Here is a 23,847-nt window from a genome sequence, read left to right as displayed (position 1 = left end):
TCTTTTCTTAATAGGATATTAAGCAGTAGAATGATTTACCTTGGGAACCATAAGGAACATTGCCACCTGAAATATTTAATTCAGGATTAACTGCCTTTATGTAGAAGGTAAATGATATAACCTCTAGCTGTAAACTTCCTGAGGGAAGCCTTAGGTAACTTCTATGGTTTGTGTTATTTAGGTGGTCAGACTAGCTGATTTGCAGATCTTGTGTAGCCTTAGAGTCCATTATTCTCTGTGTCAGTGCAATCTCTGTACTGTTAGATAAGGATGCCTGCCTGCCTGTGCTGAGGTTTTTGCATTTAGTAAAGGTTTTGGGACTTTATTTCCAGAGAAATTTGGAGTCATCTGGATTTCTAAATTCACCCATTTAATAAAGTTGATTACATTCTTGGAACAGTTTTGGTGATCTTCCCAAGCAGTTTACCTCTTTACTGCATTTGGCAAGATAAAAATTTTATGGTTCTTCTGAAACCGAAACAGCTTTTTACAGAGTCTCACTTTTATTTTTACCAATCCCCTGGTAAATCTACCAAAACAAAGAAGAAAATACAGGAAGAAAAAGACTTTATTATATCCAACCAGAAATAAGGTTTGACTTTCAGATAATATCTTATTGGAGGCTTGAACAGAAAAGTTAGAAATTACTTGTGTAGTATTTCAGCCTCGATGGACACATTTTAAAATGTAAACTGTTTAGTTAGTGTGGTGAATGCAAACAGGACCAATGTGACCTAAGAACTATTGAGGTGAAATTTTGAGCCCCTAGCTCAGAAAACGGATCCTGTGGAATTGGATCAAATGTGATAGCAATGAAAACAGTGAAGATTCAACTCCTGCAAATTTCTTACCTTTAAGACAGCGTTGGGGAAGCTGCTGTAGAACCAAACAGAAATGGGCTTTTATGTATTACCACTGTATGTGGAAAGTTCTTGTATCTTTGGTATTGATGTTGAAATAAAGAAACCAGAGGTTATTTCTCGTATGGAACTGTGGAATATCCAAATGTGATCAGATGTACAGATCCTGTTTTGGTTTAGGAGGCTCAGAGGGTATTTAATCGGGTGCTAGGACTTGGCCACACTTTCCTCCATCTTTGTAGCCCATCTCCTGGACCCTTTTGGCAGCAGACACTGGTATAGTTGTATAGCCAGTGTTCTCAGTGCTTTATTACCGGCTCATGTTGTAGGCTGCTGGGTGTGTGGAGGATGGGACCTAATGCTTGCAAATCATGCAGAAGTCTTTGTGCTGCAAAGCCTAGCTTCGTGAGGACTCCCATGCATGTTTCTCACTGTCAGCACGAGAGAAAGCACCCCAGTTACACTCTTTCTGAAAGCTCTTTGCAAGTTTGCCCATCTCACAGTATGGTTTAGGAAGCAGTTCTGAGATCAGAGCAGCAAAGGCAGAACAGATCTGCTCCTTCTGTATTAGCTGAGTAGTATTTCTTCCTGCCTGCTGCAGATCTGTGCAGTCCACGTCCTAGAAACAAAATTTGGGCTGGATCTCCACCTGGCAGAAGCTCAAAATCTTTGTTGTAAAATCCCTGGCATGAACAGGGATTGGCAGTGAATCGTTTTTTGAGTGTGTTTTGCATCTTAAAAAAATTTCATGAATTGTATAGAAATATGTGCTGGTTGCTTGAAACATGCTTTCCAAAAAGTACTGAATTTTGAGACTTAACTAGTAATGTCAAGTATTTATTCACTGTATAACATTTTCAAATGTTTACAGTTAGTATTGAAAAAAACCATGAATTACAAATCAATCATCCGAACCCTTTTAAAAGTGTCCCATAGTATGTAGATGATGCTTGTTTGATGCCAGCCTTTATGCCTTTTCTCCCTGGCAGTATTAGAACTTCTGCTCTTCTCCTGTACTATAACAAATGTTTGTTACCAAGTCAGAAAACCATTTAATTTTAGCTCTATTTTGATGTCATGTGCAGTCCGCTTTCCCTCTCCTCTTTTTCCCACCAGTACAGGATCAACTTTTCTGTGGTTTAGAGATATAAAATATTCCTGGCAGATGTTTTAACTACCCTGCCCTTAAGTACCTCCAGTGATGGAGAGTTTAGAGTCTATCCAGGCAGTCTGTTTCTGTGCATATTAACTGTCCCTTCAGTTAGGCATTATATTTAAGAAACAAACAGACAATAAAAAATCAACAGAAAAAACTAAACAACCTTCTCTCTTGCTACACTTCTGTCCAGTACTTCCTGCCTTATTCCTGGTGGCAGAGATTGCAGTTTCATTTCTCCTACTTAGTAGCTACCTGTCATGGATTTGAAAATTGTCATATATCCCCTCACTTCTATACTACAGTTTATATATGCTGCCAGTACTACTAGTCCTTTCTATCACAGTCTTTCCTATAACAAATTTGCAACATAAAGGATTGCTAGTAATAGGCTGACCAAAACGGTGAAGGTTGCATTCTCATTGCTAATGTACCAGCATATACTGTTCTATTAAGGTATTTTGCTAAGTCTTTTTATGGCTTTTTCTGGGACCAATGTGCCATTTGAACTGTTTCTTCCTTTTTTAGAAAGCGGAAGATAACTCGCAATATATTTTACTGGGGATGTTGGTTTTATTCTTCTCTTCTGCTTCTCCTCCTCTGGTTTTTAATTCTCCCCCATTTATTTGTGTACATGGACATTGTCCTGCTGTTGTTAAATTGTACATTTTCAGAGTATAGTGTTGGAATAGTTATAAGCACCCAACATTAAGAATGTCGTTTGCTTTATAAATTCTTGTTCTGCGTGTTTACTGAAATTTTTATTCTTTTTCTCGTGATGTATTGTGTTCTGGCTGATGAAAGGAAAGCTTAAGGTGGAGTAGGATAAATTACATTAAGTGTAAGTGCTTATCAGTATGGCTTGAACCTTTGAAAAACAATGAGTCTTGCAAGGTCAAAGGAAACAGAGTTTTCTGCTAATTCCTATACTAAGTCCTAAAATGGTTAAACTGCTAATAGTATTTTAAAAAATATATGGAAGCAGACTAGTACTACACTGAATTTTCTGTTTGTATATTCTACACTTCATACAAAAAGAGCATCACAGGCAGCGTTGCCTCTCAACCAAAGAGGTTTGGGCACTGAGCTGAAGCTAAGTCGGGTTGCTTTTGTTCCACAGAAGCTTCTGTGAGGAGCTGAAGGATGTGATACGTACTGTCATCAGAAGTCGTACTCCTGAAATACCAAATGCAGAATTGTTTTGGAAACATGGTCTCTGTGTAGGTCTTGAGTCACCATGTTTTCTTCCTCATTTTCCATGTCTGGGAGTTAAAATTAGGCACTATCAAGAAGGCCTTGTGCCTCTAGTCTACACCTGGGAGAACAGTGTTCAGGAACTGAAAGCTCAGTCTATTTTAAAAGGGATAAAGAAAATGAAGGGGTATTAGTGCAGGCCCTTCCTACCTTAGTTTGTTCATTTGTACATGTGTGGGATTTTTTATTAGTTTTACCAGGTTACTTGGAATAGCCACAGTCTGCAGTTCCTTACAGATTAGAAATAAAGTTGTCCTGGCAAATTAAAACTTCCATTTCATCCTATTGCTGAAGCACTGTCAGTCCAATAGAAACCTTCAGCAATGGACTCCCATCACCACAGATCCTGAGAAACGTGGCAACAGAATTGAAAAGATGATCTGAAGTCTAGTTCACAAACTGCTTACAGTTGCGTATTTTGAATTTTAAGCATTTGTTTTAATAAACAAAGGAAGTAGTTTGTATTACTGGTGAAACTGGAAGTCAATTGAGGCTGGCTTTAGCATAGTGTGTTACTGCCTACTTCAAAGTATTTATTCAGAGTATGTTTAGTGCCAAAGGTAGTGCTATAACAGAGGAAAATGCTGGACACTTATCTTCATAAAATTGAACCCTAATAAGCTTTTAAATTCCCTGCTTTAACTCTTTGGTGGGGAAAAAAAAAAAAAAAAAAATCTGTACTTGCAGAGCCTTCAGTAGAACCAGTGTACGTAAATGGAAATTTAAACCTTCAACAGCTTGAGTGGTCTGTTGACTTATTTGAGAAGCCAGAAGGAATTGGCTATCCAAGCATAAATAAATGTTTGCAGGAAGAGACCCTACATTTCCAAAGTGGTGCTGCAAATGAAATGTGGGAATGTAGGCAGAGGGTTTGTTACGGTAGTTTGCTTATGCCTAGGAGATAGACACCTTTGGTGTTTTTGAATAGGGCTTCAGAGTCCCTGGTGACTTTTTTAATGTCTACATTCTGATGAGCTATAAATTTAAATTACACACAGCATTGCTGTGTGTAAAGTCCTGGTCCGATTCCGATTCTGGGCTCGGGGAAGGTTTGTAATGATCCCAAGAGTGAGATTGAGACACAAACAAGATCAAATGCCGCCTATCAGGCCGTTTTTATTGGATAAAAGCAGAAGAATGGAGCGATAGGAAAGGCAGGAAATATTAGGAGGAAACCAAGCATTCGGAAAGATAAGCAAAGGATAGTCACCACCATGGATCCAGGGGCATCCCGTTGGTCCTCAGTCTTCAGTTCTTCAGTGGTGGGTGCACACTGCAGTTTGTTTCCACAGTCTATGGCACGTGTCCGCAGTCCGGTACATGCATATATGTCCCATGCATCGTTCACGTGCTTTAGGTCTCGCCTACGTCTCGCCTATATATGACCATTGTCGGGTAACAATGTGTATTACTGGCGGGCCTCTGGCTCAGCCCAGATGATGGTTGGTATCTTGCTTTGATGGTGCCTGATAAGCAAAGGAATGGTCTGCTGCCTCAGTAGGTTTGCTTAAGTTTCCCCGCAGGCTGCAGTGTCACCAGGTTTCGTGGGTTCCGCAATTCCGCTGTGTCTTATCAGGCAAGCATACACAAGCAAGCTTTGAGGCAGTGGTTTGACATTCCAGTCTCTTACACTGTGCTATTACTATTTTTCAGATGTTAGAAACAAAGCATGATTTTAGCAGCACTCCAGGCTGCACTCAGCATTCATTTGGGAGAGCTTCTCCTCTAATCTCCCTGGAAGTTATGATGATTCTTTCCTCCAATTTATTAGAGGAGAGAATGTTATTTACAAACTAAAATATAAGGCACCTTCTGCACATTCAGTGTTTTAACCATGTATGTTTCTTGGCAATTGCATTTAAAAAAACCCAATAAATAAGAGTGGGGAATTGGGATTGTGTTTTTCACATGAGACACATAAATGGTGTGCCTGCTTTTAGGGGTAGGATCATACACCATCAAGACAGATCTGCTGCCAGATGATACAGCTGATAAATGTTTTTGCTGCCGATTTTGTGCATCTGTAGCATGGATAAGATAAAATTGTATTAGAGATAACGAAGGGGCTATATTGAAAGGACGTCTGAAAACTATGTATAAAACCATGTTTAGCACAAACCAAATTATAATCAGAAAAGGAAAAATAGTAGTCGGTTCTAAGTCCTTACTGGGCATGGCTAGAGCAGTGTTCTGTCACCCGCTTGTAACATCTACTGTTTTAAAAGTCAGTGGCTTTGTTTTAAGGATACTGCATGAAATCAGACTTCTTTTGAGTGAGCCTTTAGGCTTCTTTATGTATGTGCTGTACGGCTTGTGAGCTGGACTTTTCTGTAAAATTGTTTCATAGGCAAACTGCTGAAACCGTAGCTGTCGGTAATGCTTTTTTTTGGAGACGCTTTTTTTTTTTTTTAAAAACTTTAAAGAGTATCCCATATTGTCTGAGGTGCAGATAGAGTGATTTTATTGTTGTTGTTATCATCAGCTATTTTTAAAACAACAAGCTGTGCAGACTGATCAGACTCAGGACTTTCAAACTATAATTGCTCAACTGTTCAGCACTTTTTTCCTATAGCATGCACTTTTTCCCTTTAATCAGAACTAACTTGATACTTTACTTTGGTTCTTTACTAAAATTTTAAATTCTTTTCCAAATACGGGTAATCTGATAGTATGTTCTTTAAGGTAGCTGCATGGTGCCATGCTGTACATATGAAGGCAGAATTCATTGTCAAATGGATTAAGTAAATTAATAGTCCAATGAATTAAATAATTTGGGTATTAGTAATCTGGAAAACGGGGGGAATGACAACTTCAGCTTTATTCAGTGTATTTTGTGGTTTTCAAAATGGATAGGGTATTTTAAAAATTTAATAGTGCAAAACTAGAGCAAAACACTTGCCTCATGTTTTTTCAGGTATTTCTTCTGTTTTTACTTCTCAGGCTGTTAGTTTCTCAGATAGTACCTTGTTTTTTTCAACTACTTGGCATGGTGGACTTGCATTTATTGACTGATGCACTGTAAATGCAGATGCATTTTTGCTGCTACCTGTCCACTTGGTTCCAATTCTAAATTCCTTTTGCCTAGTGGGATTTTTTTTTTTTCTTGCTGGACAATAGGATGCTTTTATATTTGTGCTTATGGGGTAGAATTCTGGTTTTTTAGATCACTTGTGGAGTTGATGAAGAAATCTTCTCCTTTTCTTCATTCTAGTTGCATACTCTTCTCTTTCTCCAACTACCTGGTAAAGTAATAAGCACATGGTCTATTCTTCCTTACCAAAATCATTAGTAAAAAGGCTCAATCCCAGCAGTATCCTTGTGAAAGCCTAATTGTGTATGTTCCTTCATTATGAGAGCACAAATGTTAGCAAGTTTGTCATTATTTAGATTTCAGCAGCTGTGTAAGTTCATGTGATATGTAAAGATACCAACCAAACAAAACTGATTACAAATTTAGCTTCTGATCCAGAAGAAGGTCAAGAGGACTGATATCATTGTAAAGACACATCAGATAGGCTTAGGATGAGGAATTTCCTAGTTCTTATTCTTTGGTGCAATGACTTGATTACAGTGGCATGATACACAACAATGTTCCATGTATATATACTGTCAGCACTGGGGATTGTGGTATATCGTGGTATATTGTTTTTATTCTTCCCCTTTTTTTGCTTTACATGGTGTTTTGTCTTCTCTTGATATATAAGCAATATTGGGAAGGGGAAAACACGTTAGTGTAAGGTTAATATTAAGCATCTACCTGGGATATGTATTAGTTTAGTTTAAATAATGTTTACAGATACAGCATCAACAAAGAGCCATATTAGGAGAAAAAACCTCTCTAGCTAATGAACTGATTGAAGAGGTATCTGTAAAAGTAATCACTTCAGGATCCAATATTTCCATCTTCAATTAGTCATTCCTGAGAGAGATAGAATCTACCCTCTTCATGTGAACATAGTTACTATTTTTACACCTAACTGATTTAGAAATATCAGTCTGCTGCTTTTATATAGATGTAGTATGTGTTATGCCCCATGCCACTGATGCTAAAAGAGATACCTGTTTTCCTGGTAAAACCTTCCACTTTTACATGATAGAGGCTGCTAATATCTCTTTCAGTGAAGATACACCATAATAAGCTCTGTAATGATAGTTGTTAAAGAGTTTAAACTCAAAACTGAAGGGATGTATGCTGTACTGATATGTGTGTGCCTTAAGTGTGTGTAAGTAAAAACTTCCGTGTATTAGTATCTTCTAAACTGGAATAGTATGAATTCTCCTATTCCATTAGCTTCTTAATTGATGAAGCTAAAACGGAAGTTAGTCTGAATGATCTGAATGATATTGCTGCTGAGAACAGAAACAAAAGCTGAGCAATGCTTTTGCTTAGAGAACAGAAATGCTGCTCTGCAATTTTAAGTAAAACATAAAATTTTATTTCTGAAGACATAATTATTTAGATGTCGGGTTTTGTGTTTATTTTTGGTACAGGTTATTAATGCTGCTTTAGCTCTTGCTGCCAGACCAAAAAGTCAAGTTGTGAAAAACAACATGGAGATGTATAGGAGTACATGGGAGAATCACATCCATGTTCTTACTGAAGCTGTGGATGATATAACAAGTATCGATGATTTTCTTGCTGTATCAGGTATGATAATTTTCAGAATCTGATTATTCTTTTATATGCTCTGAAAACTTCGTAACATTTCAACAGGAAACCAATGGAAGATAAGATTGTGTAAGGTTTTGTGAAGCTGTTGCTTCTGTTAAAAATGTCCCTGCGCGGTAGATATTTCTACTCTGCACAATGTAGAGCTGGGTAGAAGTTACTTGAGCAAACTAGGTGCATGAAGCAGAGTGGTTATCTTATAGTGGGTACATTTATCCCCCTTGCAGGTTCATTTAGCTTTAAGTTTCAGAATCCTCTCTGCAGCTGTCAGAAGGCTCCTTCTAGAGCTCCTTCTACATAAAACAGGAGATTCTCATGATATCCTGTGTTCCAATTACTGTGGAATGCACTGTAGCATTCCCAGAATTCTCAGAGTTACAAATATTTGTCAAACAAAATGTACTTCTAAATCTCCTCACTGAAGAGACCTTTGATAGCAGTAAGCTATTTACTGAAGCAGTGAGTGTCTTCAACATTTAAACAGAAGACAGAAAACAGTTTTACTTGTTGCGGTTTAAAGATCCCAATTCTAAGTTTTTGACTTCTCTTAATTGAGTGTAATATGGACAGGAAGGAAAAACTTGTCTCATCTTCATTAAATGTGGTTTAACTTTTGTGTTTCCTTATGGCCAGTGGGACCCTGTGCTTGCCCCATTTTTGTCTGGGCATGTTCAACGGGCTTAATTCCATTTGTGAGGGTTATTTGGTTTATGCAGCATTATAGAACGTGACTAGTTCTGCAGATGTCAGCAGTTTGAAACCATTGTAAGTGAAGTCAGAACTAAGTTCATTTTCCCAAATTATTCTTTGCTCATTAAACATGAGGGTGGACTCTTGTATAAAAGGGGACTTAGCTTGGATATTCATTGCTCTAAAACTTACTTGTATATCTTAAAAAATACCAACTTTACTGTGGTAACTGGAAGCTGCTGGACTGGAGGCCTCGTAACTGAGTGGTGTTTTTTTTCTAGTGATTGGGATGTGGATATTACAGTGCAAAAACTGTAAGCGGAGATGGCTGTTCAGGCTCTTTCTGGGCCTGCTGATGCTGGATACAGACTTCTCCTCAGAACATGAAAGTTCTCCTTGCTTTACAGTGGTCAGTTGGTATACCTAGCAAGTGATTTAGGTCTGAATGTAGAAGAATTTACTGCAATTAATGTGAGTTGGTTATTCATTGAGCTACTCTCCTATGTATCTCAGCATCTCAGTACAGAAAAACATAACCAGAGGATTCTGCCCCGCCACCCCTCCCGTGTAAATTAACCTTTAATTGAAGCCAATCATCCAATCATGAACCTTCCTATTGCTTATAGGGTCTGGGAGGTTGCAAATCTTTCCTGTTGGACTGAAACTGAAATTTCTGCAGGTAGTGCTAGAGCTGTTAATAAAGGGAAGAAACAAGTCAATCACTAATGAATTAAATATATGAATCTTTTTAACCTACTCTGAAATCTCATGAGTTTTAAAATTCTGCTTTCAAATTCATTAAGCTAAACGTTTCTTTTTAACTACATAACTGTGATTCAATTAAATGGCACATTTCAGGTATTTTTTCAAAATTTCCTTGTCTTGAAGAATAGAGTTAGACATTCCAATAATAATTGGGGAAAAAAAAATCTGTCATTGGGCAGTGACTCTTTTCAGAGTAGGCTCCTGGCTTTTTGGTGTATTTTATATTATTTGGTTGAGCACAGCTGAAAGATTAATAATATTTCACAGTAAGTAAAAGCAGAAACTGTAACTTAAGTAGCAGTGATGTGTAGGCCTACGTATCATGAGGTCCAAAAAAGTAAAGGTTCATATATTTGCTCTAAACCATGTGTAGAGCATCTTCTGTAAGCTTTGGTAGAACCTTTTGGCACATGCTAATTTAATTTGTTTAACTTCAAGTGTCAGGCTTGTTCTTAAGTGATCTGCTGAGTAGATGTTTCCCTATGGCAGTGTCACCTACTTGCTTTGGAAAGACTTTTTTTTTTTTTTTTTTTTTTTTTAATTAGCTCATGTACAAAGAAGTAATTATTAAGACTAATTATAAGGAATGGTGCAAGCTGCTCTCGGTCGGCTCCTTAGTGTATTAGCACCATTACCGTGTTCTGAGGGAGTAAAACATTCATATATTGCTCTGTCTAAATAGAAGAGTTAAATGTGTAATAGAAGATGATATCTAACTTTTTCGGAAATTACTTGGTAATTAGGAAAGATAATGTATGTTGTGTCATGTTTCAGGTGAAAGGAATATGAGAATAGATATATAATGGATCTGTGTTTTCTACAGAAAATAGTATTCTACAGCACATGCCAACGTGGGCATATGGGGGGAAAATGTTTTTTAAATAACATACTTCATTCAGAATTGATTCTGGGCTGTCTCAAGAGTGTCAGATATTCACATTTGAGTTGAATGGTGGAGTTTGCATCCCTGACTGCATCTTCCAGTTTGGCAAGGGAAATGATCAGTCCTGTAGTGTTAAAATCATATTAGAAATACGGTACACTTCTTTTTGTAAATACAGTAAATGCACCTTCCCTAGTAATTCTGATGATTCAGACTTATAAATCATACAACAGAATTGCCTTCTTAAAAATTTATTTTTAATTATATCTCTGATTGATAGGCTAGATTTTTCTACCAGATACAAAATGTACTTCCCAAACCTGTTAAGAGTTGGGAATATCTATTTCGTGGTTTACATTATGTATCTCCTTTTCACACAGTGTCACCTGGATGGCAAGTCATTCTATAAAATGATGTTATTAATGTGAGTTATTCTGGATAACTGATGATTTGGAGGGTAAATTCAGTCCTTGTAGCTGCGTTACTGCTGTGGAAATTTTTAAGGTACAATGTAACTTCAGTTAATGTCACCATAAAAATTTTGCACAGAGCTCAGTAGTGAGTGGATTAGTCTCTGTGTTTCTTGAATCCAGGATGTTATGTTTCTGTCCTTAAAATAAGCTGAATAAGGGAGCTATAGCTCAGAGGATGGAAAGGAACGCATCTCCCTGTGAAAATATCTCCTTGTGACTCTTTGCAAGCCACTTGTGGGGTTGCTGAAACGAAATGTATGCATACGGGAAAATTGTCTCTCTCCTGTTGTGATACATGCACTTCTCTAAGGTAGCATTGGGGAAGGAGAATTCTGTGGCAGATCAAAAAGGGTGAATTGTGAGCGTTTGAAAGGTTGAGTTTTTTTATTGTTGTTTGTTTTTAAAGTGCTAATACGACATTTATTGAATGTGCTAGTAATGCGGTTCTTATTTTTCCAGTGTATTGGTCTTTCCTTTTTAGATTCACCTCTCCTCATAAAATTGGATTTTCTTTTGCCTCAGTTCTGTTTTATTCTTTCTATTTATTTGTATGTGATACTGTGTTCAAAGGAAACTAGCACTGCAGAAGACAAAAAAGAGATGAAATCAGGTCTTTACAAGTGAAAAAGAGGACTGATTGCAAATAGCCAGTTTAAACAATAGTCTGTTCCTTATAAAGGAAAGCAAGAGTTAATGAAATGTATAAAAAATGCCATTGCAATTATGAAACGTTATAAATGATGATACCATTGTTCATAGATTTGTTATACCTCCTAAGAACAGAGGATCGGCTTTGGCCTATCAGTTTTGAATAGTCAATTTATGCAAGGAAGAATGTGGGTATTAATCTTTATAACCCACTGACGTTAAGTTTAAAAAATACTGTCATCCATTTATCATGATGATGTGAAGTTTTTAGATTCATATAAGTAAATTGAAATGTGCTATTGCATTTGATGCATGAATTTCCAGGAAACTAGTTTTGATATGCTTGTAATTTTGTTTATATTGGTAAATCTTAAGTTTTATCCTCAACTCTGCTCTTGTAAACTGGCTCTTAAGTGTCTCTCTTCTGATACAGTTAGGCTGAAGACCTAGTTTGTGATGTTCATTTTCTGATGTTGATTCTTCTGTGTTATTTTAATACCTTTATTCAAAATTACATGAATAAAGCTTTTGGATATAGATGGAAAATATGAAATGTCAGTATTTCCTTCCTTTGTGTGTGTATTTTCCTCTCCTGGTGATGGTGTGTAATTGCAATGACATGTTAATGTATTTTTACATTTTTATGTGTTAGCAAATCAGTAAAAGAAGAGTTAGATCTTTTAATCCAAGGGTTAACTTCTACAAGGACTGTATAGGTAAGAAAAGCATCAGAAGTGTGTTTATATATACAAAATTCTCAGGACCTGTGATTTTTCCTTTCTCTTGTCCTCTTGAAGAGCTTGAATGGCAGACCCCTGTGCTGCTTTTCTGTGCTCCTCTCAATGTCCTTGCCCGAACTATGATTATTTCATCTAATGAACCTTCTCTCCACCCTTCCATACTATCTGAGCTTTGGCCTGTCATATTTGTAATATCACTATGGTTAAATCCTTATTATGTTAGCTCTTCTGCCAAATGGAAGTTTCATGTTTTCATAAAAACATTTCCTTGTTCATATCTTTTTTTCCCCCCCTCATCCCTCCTCATGTATGAATATATCCTCCTCTTCATGTACTGTGTGCAAATAACATAGACCCTTTCCTGTTGTGTTCTCAGTGTAACGATGTCTCCACTCTCTGCCCTTCCAAACACCTCCTTAAGATACAATTTGTCAAAAGTGCATTTTGACTCATGTAATCTCATCAACACTTTCAATTGAACCAGTTTTTTTTTTTTTTAAAGGTAAATACATTCCCAATAATGGATAATAAGTCATTTGACTTTCAGGTGGTTTTGTCTGATGTTCAGTTTGTTTATCTACCAGAAATTCTGTTACTTGCCATTTATTTAATGGAGTGATAGTGAGTGGAATGACTTAAATGTTTGCCTCAGGTAAGGGTTTCTGTAACTCCCCCGTGCAGTTTCTGCTGCTAAATTGATAGTGGTACATGTGGACATCTGCAGATCAATCTGAAGCAGAATTTGGAGAAGATGCTATTTTTAGTATTGTGAACAGAAGAGTATACCATAATGTATGCAGAAGTGCTCCACAATTCAACTTCTTACAGAAATTGGACTGAAATGTCTTGAATAGATAGATGAAGACTTCAGAGACTGCACAGGAAGTTCTGTGATAGGACTAACGATCATTCAAGCAGACTTCAGTAGGCAAAAGGGAATAATTTTTTAACTGAAGAATTGGCACAAATCAGTTACTGCTGGCAAGGGGGAGAAGAGTCATAGTTCACCTTCCTATTACACTCGTGATCCAGTGTCACGTAGAGACTTGGAGAGGACGTTCAGGGGAATGTTGCATGGCTCTCCCTCTGAACGGAGGTGAGAAGAGCACACTACAAACTGGAGTGTGCAAGGCATTCTCTAAAAATCTGAAATCGTGTGGGCTAGAAACTTGTTTTAAGTCTCTTAATCCTTCCCTTGGAATCTAAGAATATGTTAAGTCTTTTCAAGCATAGTGGAAAACAGTGAGATACCACAGTGTTAGAACAGAAGTTGCCTTTTCATGTAAACCTCTGCCATCAGAAACTATTTTTAAGTCATGAAAAGCAGCAGAAGGTAGAACGTTATCGTAAAGCTGTTGGAGAGTGCGGTAGTTGCGTTGTGGTGAAGACTACCATTTATATACGTCAGAAAGCATACCCTTTCTTATAATAGAAAAGGCTTTACCATAAGCATTTCATTTGTAATTGTTTGCTTAAAATTATTTACTAAACTGAGCAACTGAAAGTTACAGGAGCATACCGTTATTTGATATAAAAATAACTGCAATTAGCATTATTGTACAGCTCTTCTTGTTTTCAAGTATTTCAGTACATTAAATAAACATTTAAGTAGATGGAAAGCAAAAACTTTGTTATTTATGTAACAACATATTTCAAAATATTTTGACCATGTATTGGTGTTCGAGAATTTGCTTCAGAAAAAGTAGACTGCCTTCTTACTTAAGAATGTAGTCATCTGTTTTTACTGAAATGCATGTAATTTTGTAAGGTCTGAAATGCCCATGTAATTATCCTTCCCCTTCTCGGGTTTCAGACTGGTATCACTGAAGCATTGGGTGGCGGGGAAAGCAGTGCTTTATTATTTCTGTGTAGTACTAAAACAGAGTTGTTGAAAACTTTTAGAAGAGGTCCCTGGCAGAAACCTCTTGGATCGTTAGACTCGTTGGCTGAATTTCATAGCACCTCAATTTCTGTTTGGTAATTTTCTTCTCTAAGCTGTTCTGGTTTGTAAGTGCTATTTTTAGTTTTTTACATCCTTTGGAAGAGCTGTGTGAGATGGACTTTTGTGTCTCAACTCTATCTCTGCCTGCATTGTTTGTGTTCCTTGTAGACTTTCTCTTAGTTTCTGTTGTAGGATTGGTTGCAGAAGTTTGTTGATTTAAGTTTGGTACAGTTCTTCCCTCTCTTACTCGCCTAGACTCATGAGTACAATTGAGTCCACTGAGCAGTTCTGTTAAACTTACCACAGTTTACCCTTAAGAGACCTTAAGTTATGGAGTCATAGTCTTTCCATATAGCGCTCTCTGAATTAAAATCAAACCAGTGTTTGTTCTGAATCATAATATCATAATCTGTTCTTAAGAAAAGCAGTTCTTAAATAGGTGAATTTTTTGACAAAATCTGTTGAGCATTTATTCTTCAATCGACAGCTGAATGCATTTCCTAAACTTAATTTAATATCCCCTTTTTTCTTCTGTACTCAGTGGACAGAGATACAGTCATTTAGAGATATTTGGGAGGGCATCACTTTTTCTTCTGGATGTTCAGTCTGTCTCTCCCGAATACAGAAAAAGGTTGTTGAGATTAGACTAACGTAAAATTTTATGAATTCTCCCCTTGATCTTCCAGTCTGATGTATTTCCATTTGGTAGCTAGGTTTCTAATAACTTTTGAAGTTTGTTGGTTGGTGTGGTTTTGTTTTTTTTGGTTTTGTGGTTCCCGCCCCCCCCCCCCCTTTTCCTCTACAAACCTGTAGCGGATCCCTAGCATTATCCAATCTCGTACAATAAAAGTAGATTTTTTTTCCCTATACATCTTCAAAATTACTTTGAATCAGTCATTTTTTTTAAAAAAAAAATCATGCCATCGTCTGACTGCTCACATCCCTAACATGCAATTATATGCAACTACATTTCCAATTTTTGTAATACTCTCTGAATATCACACATTCTTCATTATCTCTGCCCTGTAGGAGTTACTTTGCTGTTGAACCTTTGTTCTTCATTATCCAGCATCACATTCTGTATAAGGGTATTCTTAAGAAATAACTTTCTTTATGCTGCCTGTCCTTTTAATCTCATCATATTCATTTATCCAGGATTGTGTCGTAGTCTGCCCAGTGCTGTTTTTTTCTTTTTTTTCTGGGACCTCAAAGATGTGAAACAATATTTAAACTTGCCATCACAGTCTGAGGATGGAAACGGGCCAAGATGTGAAGGGGGTATTAGTATCTTTCTGTTACATTTGAAGGGAAGAGAAAGCTTTGGTTTTTAGTACAAAACCCTTTTTTCTTGTTTGAAACAGAAGCAGCAGACTTCAAGGTAAAAATAGCTTAGGATTTAACTTACGCTAATGGATGACATTTTGAAAGAGAAGGATGCTGAGCACCAGAGGTAATTAACATAATTCACCCTGTCCTGCTCTGTGCATTCTGTCTGCTAACCAGAGGTCATGGTTCTTTCAGGATCTATGTGATGACTCACACTGATTGTCACAGTTCAGCATTGAAATTGGCATCCAAACTAAAATTGCAGTCATTGTTCCAGCTTCAGGCAGTCTTCTGCTGATGGATTGACAGATGAGAGGGAAGGAGGTGTTTAAACATAGATTATTCTTTGCGTTGGGGTCGTGTTGTGCTGGAATCGCACTGAACGATTTCTTCATTTTTGGGTATATATCAGTTATTTCATAATTGCAGGAATTGTTAAATAGTGGAGCTCCATAAATAAGTTGGTCATGCAGTAGGGAAACATTGTATGATAGCCAAGTTAGCTAATATAAGGGAAAACAACTTACCTGTTCACAATGTTCACTTCTGATGTGTATTCATTTGCAAGTCCTTAAATTGTCTTGTGCTTACCTAGTTTTATCTGGAGTGACTGAGGCATGTTGATTTTCTTTTATGTAATAACCGATGTTATTTTCCCCAGGTTAATTGCCAGAAGGTTTGGATGGTAAAAAGGACTGTTTGCCCCATTGGTTTGAATTGAGTGACAAATTCCGGATAGGAGGCAACTGGAAGAAGAGTGGAGATTAGATATGATAGGTTTTCAGCTCTTTGTATATCACGCCTTCCTGCCAAAATACAGGTTCTAATTCTCATGCCATGATCTGTCCTTCGCTGCACTAAATCAGTGTCTGGAAACAAACTATTTTTGTGCTCTTTGTGCCATTACTAGAGAACCCATCATAGGTGTTAGACCTAGTATTTTTATCCTCTGCAAACTCTTAACTTGTAGAACTAGTTATTGCAATATACTGATGACATCAGTGTTGTTGAATTGTGATACTAACCTTGCGAAAAATTTTGGAAATCAATGACCTATTTATTGAATTCTTCCTTCTGATCTCTGCTTTGATGATCATCTTGGATTTTTACATGTAAAAAATTGCTACAGGTATGAGCCTAGGCATGGCGAGAGCTCTTTGTAGAGGTGCCATTCATAATAAAGGCCACTGTAAGTATGTAGATAGAGGCAAATGATAGAACATTCAGAAGTGCTGAAACTGTTTTGAAAGTGTAGTGGAAGAGAATCCCTACATTGTCTAGATGCCTTTTGAAAAATACTACTCCAACTCTGTAAAATCCTGTTCGTCCTTACTAATTCTTCTCATATTCCACTGGAAGTTTTAGATATGCTAGGAAATTTATTTAATGCCCACTACTGAAACTCATTTAAAAATTCAGAAACGTTATATTCAATGTTGTAGCATTTCAAGGTTCAGAAACCATTCTGTACATGCTTTCTTCTCATTTTATTCCTAAGTCTCCTCAGTTCTCTAGTACTGTGCATTTCCACTGAAGATTTCCCATTTCCTTCCCCTCGCATCCCAGAATCTTCTAATTTCTTTCCTTTGAAGTTTATCTTCTAAAATTTCTAGAATTTCTAGAATCTCCTTCTTCCCTACGCTCCCATTCTCATTTAAAAAAATCCAAACTTCCACAGTGTTCTAGTACATTGTGGGTAAGGCTGTAAAACATTAATGCTTTGTCTGCTAATTTAGCAGAACCACTTGCAAACAGAAACAGTGTATGACATCTCTGCAGTTTTTTCAGATGCACTTTATTCTGTTGTGGTTTTATTCAGTGATTTAGGAATGTGTGTTAGCTTTCATCTTTCTGAACACCTACAGTAAGCCTGCATTAAGTAAGGAAGGTTCTCGTGTGAGGTTATTGCAGTCCAGGTACTTCTCCAGGCAGAACTATTTATGCTTTACTAATCACTTGTTCTTTGCCAAAATACGCAGTTGTGCTTAATCCGCATAAAAAGTGTTGGATGTAATTTGGGCTCATCAGATTAGTATGTTATTTCATTGTCTTCAAGGTTTTACCTTTTGCCTCTGGAGTTAAGTCTTTCTTTTAGTCTTTTTTTTTTCTTTTTTTTTTTTTTTTTCTTTCATTTTAAAAATTTGCCTGTGACCAACAACTGTTGTCTTACAGGAGCAAGTCTAATGAGTGAAATCTTTCTTTCATTGCAGAACAGCTTGCATAGAGACAACCCAGTAGATTTTAAGGAGCATCACTGAAGAAGTTACTCATTTCCTACCTATATCTGCTAGCAAATAGTTAGGTATATTGTAGGGAGAATGAGGACTGTTGGAACACCTCAAACTTTGCTACTTCAGGTATTTGCAGTAACTTTGCTATTGTAGTACTATAACAAAGGACTATGAACTCATCAAAGCCATGAATAATACCGTTAAGGCCGTTCACTTCAAGTCATGCATCACTGCAGTTACAGGACTGATTGCATGTTTGGGCATTTGTATGTGTGTGATTGAATTACTGTGGGTAAAGCTCTCTCATCTCTAATTTTAATTAGTCTCAATTTATGGTAGTTGGACATTACCTATGACTGTTGTAATTGAGCAGATGGGTATTATATGAACCCAGGACTTGGCTTTGGTGAGATTGCTTCTATTAGCTACGGTTGCTTTTTTATTAACCCCTAAAGGAAAACAAAACTAGGCTGTTTATAAAATACTGTTTTTTAAAAAAACAGAGCATAAAAAGCATAAAATGAGTTCATGCCATATCACTGGTCTCTACCATTGTAGCTAGATTTAGCTGTTGCCTAAAATTTCTCTCCTTTGCCAAAGCCAGCAGAGGTCATTGCACTGTTGGAACATGTGTGTACTTCCCTTAAATTCCACATACAGGTTTTATTTAAAAATCTTGTGCAACTTGTAGCTATATTTATATGCCATGTACTTGCACAAAGACATCCTGCTTCGTTTTCGTAAGTGCGCACATAAGCACAAGTCACAAAATCTTAGGCCTGTTGATTCTGTTGCCACGGAAAATCTACCTTGTTCCTTGTCCCTGATGGTTTCTGCTGCTTGGCAGCGTGGGAGGCCTTTAAGCCTGTGCAGGAGGGCCTCTTCCTGGATGAGTCCTGAGTGTCAGTGGTGCCTCGTTGCTCCTGGTTTTAGTGCCCAGTTCATGGGTAAGCAGTGGAATTTGTTGTCCTGGGCCTCCTGCGTGTTCCTTTGTGGATGTGATTTGGACCATAGTGGGTAGGTTTGTTTTTTTTCTGGAGGAAGGGGAAGCCCTTATTCTGGTTCCTGTTGAACTGTTGCGTAAACTGCAATCACACTAGAACGTTTTTCATGTTCTAGAACACAGAAGAGAGTCTGTGTTCTTATTAAATGCTTTTAGTTTAAAAAACGCACAAACCCACCCCCACACCCCAACAACTAAACATGTTATGGGTGGGAGAATGTTCTTTTTACCACTTACAAAGGAAAACATTATAATGCCCGTTCACTAACGCCATCCATTTCTTCTTTATGGATGCTGAAAAGCTCTTAGTCTGGACTCTGGGATTAAGAGATCTAAGATGCTCTGTGGTGCTTGTTTGGAAAGCTGAGATCACCCTTTTTTTAACCTTGTAACATTGCTACATCTTCTATTACATGAAAAAAACGCACTTGATGAATAGTACTCAGATGCAATGAATCAGAAGGCCAGGCCTCAGTCTGTAAGTATAGCATTAAATTTTAGATTTTGATAAGGCTCATGTTTCAAATTACTTTGCACAGCTAAAATCATTAAGATGGCAATCTGGACAGTTGAAGTCACTCAAAGTAAACTGCAAAATATACTGTAAATACTTGGGCAAGGAGTAAGAGAATGATTCAGATTTCTGGCTTGCTTATCTCTCTTGATATAATTAGTTTTCCATCAATGGTTCAAAGTTCTGTTTCAGTTTATTACTGTTTTTCCAGTCTATGTAGCATGTTTACAGATGAATGCATCGCAAAAATTGCCAATTATAGATTCACTCTTAGCATAGCATGGAGATAGGGAAAAAAACAAGATGCTATTCAGAGATTTAAGATTAAATTTCATGTTTTCATGCTGGCTTTTTGGCACCTGCAATAGCAAAATACCATGCCATGCTTTTTGAAAGAGAATAAATGTAAGAATCTAAGTAGAGATGGATGCACTTATGGTGCAACGGTATTCAAACAGGAAGGTAAATTACACAGTGGGTTTTTCAATACCATTTACCTCAGGTTTGTTTGGCCTGGCTATAATGCGCTACAGGATAAATATGAATTCACTAAGCTAAAACAGTCAAGCTCCCTCTTCATGGGTCTCACCATGGAGCGTAAGAAAATGGCTTTGAATTTTTCCCTTTTTGATCAAGACTAAAGGCTTGATGTGTGTGTCACTGAGCATGCAAAGTTTGCTTCTGCTGGTGTAGCTTTCATCAGTCATCAGTTTAATGACCCACCTGAAAGTTCTGTCAGAGCCATCATACGACTTCGCCCTTGCTGGGCATATCCTTTACTGTCTCCTACTCTTTCTTTTAACCTGTTTATCTTCTGTAACATTATATAACTGTTATTTCAAAAATTTAGAGATCTATTTTGGAAGAAGTAGGGTTTTTTGGTTTTAGTCCTGCTGCTTACTGAAATAGATGTTTTTAGATGACAGTAAGGACAAGAAATGTTCACAGCATGTAAGATGTAGGCATATCATAGATTATGCTGTCATAGTAAAACTCTTGCTTTACTGTCAGGTCTTCCTTGGGAAATCCTAGCATTGTTTTACCTTTTAATCATCATGGAGCTAGTGTGCTTCTAGAATTTTCTTACTTGACTTCAGAAATTTCTATGCTTAATAGTAACTAATTTATAGCTCAGTATTTTATATAGACTTAGGGCTTTTTTTCAGTATACAAATTAATTTGAGTTTATTGACATTTTAATGTGTTGTGTTTTATTGACTGATCACTTGGTACTATGATAGCCATCTTCAATTCTTCCTTGTCAACTTGGAGTTCCTAAATGAGAAAAGACAAAAAAATCCCTCCTTTTGTTATTTCAGTACTCTATTTTTATATTATTTCTGAAAGTATTGAATCGCACCATTTCAGAGCCAATCCCTGTGGAACTGCTGGCTTACGTAATTGTGAAAACTGCTTATTTCTATCCTTTGTTTTCTGTTTTGTAAGAAGTAAGTAACACCTAGGAAAAATCTGTCATCTTATCCCATGCCATCTCAGAGTTGTCCAGGAATAGTAGTTGCAAGACTATTTTGAAAGCCTTTTGGAAATCCCATCTGTAATTACCAAGTGAATCACGTATCCCACTGTTCACTGGTGCCTTTAAAAATCTCCAGTTTGTGATACATGGCTTTCTGCTCTACAAAGCTATTTTGACTCTTCTTAATTACATCATATTCAGATCTCTCTCTGTTCTATTTTATATAAAAGTTCTTACCAGTTTGCCCAACAGAAATATTATATATAGGTTTTAGTTTCCCCTGATTCCTACCAAACACCTTGGAGAAGCTATCACCATGGTCATCAATTTTTCGTAGTCTGTTGTCAAGGTTAATAGAACTTGCTATGTTACATGTCACAACTAATAGTTCAACAATTTGTTTTCAGTTTTCTTTAGAGGAATGTCTTGTTCCTGGAAATTTGTTGTTGCTGACTGTATCCATTTTGTTTTAACTGAAAATCTAGTGTCGCCTCCTACCTCCCTTTGATACCCATATCCCTGCTCCAAAAGTAGCAGGCAGTCCCTGATACACCAATCTAAATGCGAATTACTCGTGTAACACTGATTGCGTAGACTCAAGGGCAAACATTATAATGGTGTTATACTTCTTAGATAATTGATGCATTCTTAGAGACTGCTTGTTTAGGTATGCCATATCCTAGTAACCAAATTGGACCATATATCAGACGCTGATTTTGGGAAACCATTTTGGCAAGTGTTGTCCCATAAAAACCTGCTATTTCAAGTTAGCATTTTCTAATTTAAGATCATCTGTACCTGTTACTGAGGTCATGGGAACGTTTTAGTGGTGACCTTCTTGCAGAGCTGTAGAGGATAAGAGCAAATCAGATGTATAAAGTCATTCAGTAAATAGGCAGGACTAAGGAGCTCAGTGGTGCAGTTCAGCAGTGGTCTTAATAATAATTTTTGATTATTCAAAGTTTCCATCCACAAACTGAAATTTCATATTGAATTCCTGCTGACTTTTTACTGAATTTCAGTAAGTTGTTGCTGAGATCTAGTTATCTACAAGATTTGTTTCTCATCACAAGCTTTGCAAACTACTGGCATCCTCTTCCAGAGTTTTGAAGATATTTGGAATTCACTTTGTATTTGATCTGGCTGAGTTCAGATTTGGCAGCCTTTGGAGCATGGTCTAAGATGCATCAGCTTGATGCAGATTGGGATTAATTTTTTGTGTGTTTATTTCCTAACAGCTTGGTTGCTAATAGCTTTCCAGCTGCAGCTGTGGCAGTAGCTTTTAATGGTTTTGTGCAGCTTTGCAGGAATTGATTTGCTTGCTTTTTGTAATGAGGCCTACTGGAAACATACACAAGTATTCTAAAAAATGGTATCTAAACAAGCACAACCAAATGATGAGGGAAGAGTTTTGATCAGCGGTACTGAGAGTTTAAAGTGACAATGCTACTGTGGTGCAGAATGCCAGACCTTCTGTTTCTAGGATATGATACAAAATCTTTACCTGGGAGAGCAGGTTCCAGTTGTGTTGTGGTTCTGAAACTTCTGGTGTGTGCTTTTATTACTGCAAGTTAGCCAGCCGGGCTAGTGTGCAGCATGTCAAACACATTTTCTTTAAAAATGAAACTTGAGAAGACAGACATACGTATATGCACAAGATGAGCAGAAGCTGGTGTGGAGCAGAATGGGATGTGTTCCCTTAAGGTCCCCTCTTGTGAACTTGATAACAAGCGGTAGGATACTAATGAGGTTTTCTTGACGATCAGAAGGCGGCCTACCCTTTGGAACCTCCAGCAGAGGGGTAGGACATGTGCCTGTTTGCTACTAAGCTGGGAATCCTTAGCACATCGGCGCGGGGGGGGCGTACAAAATCAAGGAACGTGCCTAATTGAATTCATGGGTTGCACAAAGTCTGACTTACGTATCCAAACTTCTGTTGCCAATAAATTTAGAAGGTACTTTAAGTTTAGTCCCAGAAATGTGGTGCATGGTACTGTAAAACAAACAAACCAAACCCCAAGCCTTAAGCTGTCCAAAACCCAAAAAACGCCCAAATGAAAACAACGTCCACTCCCCACCCCCAACAAAAATGATACCAGCTTACGCTTCAGTGGAAAAACTGATCTAATGAAAAGATTTTTCTTTCTGCAAGTTTGATACTTCAAGAGATTACTATTTTCAACAGTAAACAATGCAATTCACAGATGAGTATAATGCTTTCACCAGGAAAATGGACAAATTTATCACAACTTAGAATTTATCATTTTTGTAGGGAGACTTTGGAGTTTCCTACCCAAAATGATCTCGTCAATTAAATGTTTTCCATCTGTTAACATTTGCCCTATCTTTGGGTTGGCTGTTGTGTTAAACAGAATTATTAGGTGTTCATCAGATGTTCAGTATAGCAGATACAAAGCTATTACAAGAGAATATTATCATAAAGTCAGTGTTTTCACCTGAACAATTATCTAAGAGTGACAGATGGCTATTATGTTTTGACAGTATTTTATAGACCTAAATGAAATAGTTACCATTTAACATAATATGGTCTGCTTTGTTGCACACATTGTAAAACAGGTAACGCAAAAGGTCTCCAATTATACACCACTAATCTAGCAGAAGGAAATAGATGATAAATTTTCATGTTTGTTAATGCTCCCCACTCCCCCCCTTCCCCCACCCCTGAGGAAATTAAATCTTTTGAAGGTGATAAATTGACCAAATCCTCCAGCTGATCCAAAGACAGACATTGAGTATTCCCCAGCAATTGCAAATTTCTTTTATGCTGTTTGGTCCAAACTAGGAAGATTGCCAGCTCTTCATTCTATAGCATCTGCCCTGAAATTATTAACTAGGATATCAGCTATGCATTGATTTTTAAGATACATGCTGTGAACTATTTCCCTGTAATCTGGCTAATTATTTCACTGTTCAAAAGACTTTAATATCCAATGAGATTAAGACTGGAGCTCAATGGAAAAACTCTTACGTAATTCCTGGTATAAAGTAATTCCTTTAGATAATCTGTTATTCAGAAAACATTGCTTTTGCCATTTTAAACTTAAGGATTTATGATTTATCAAGGCCTTTCTGAGTTTTTAAGAGATATTTTCATGAAGTTAGATAATACTTTAGCTAGATTTGGATTTTGAATGCAGAATTTAGAAAGCAACAATAAATTTTCCATTTCCCAGCCATAGAAGGGCAGAAAACAGA

General features: G+C 37.1%; 1 protein-coding gene across 1 annotated transcript in view; it reads left to right on the top strand.

Moving 5' to 3' along the window:
• CTNNA3 (catenin alpha 3) overlaps positions 1–23,847 on the top strand; it is a gene marked incomplete at both ends in the record, with an annotated part of 542,611 nt that overhangs the window by 367,672 nt on the left and 151,092 nt on the right. The window contains one exon of the mRNA XM_082309238.1: positions 7,762–7,918. Within this exon, the coding sequence (XP_082165364.1) occupies positions 7,762–7,918 (157 nt within the window). The remainder of the gene's footprint in view (positions 1–7,761; positions 7,919–23,847) is intronic.

Source organism: Platalea leucorodia, assembly GCF_965183815.1.
Source record: "Platalea leucorodia genome assembly, chromosome: 4".
Lineage (NCBI taxonomy): Eukaryota > Metazoa > Chordata > Aves > Pelecaniformes > Threskiornithidae > Platalea > Platalea leucorodia.
Note: the sequence above shows the minus strand (reverse complement) of the source record. Positions and strands in the feature narration are given on the sequence as shown.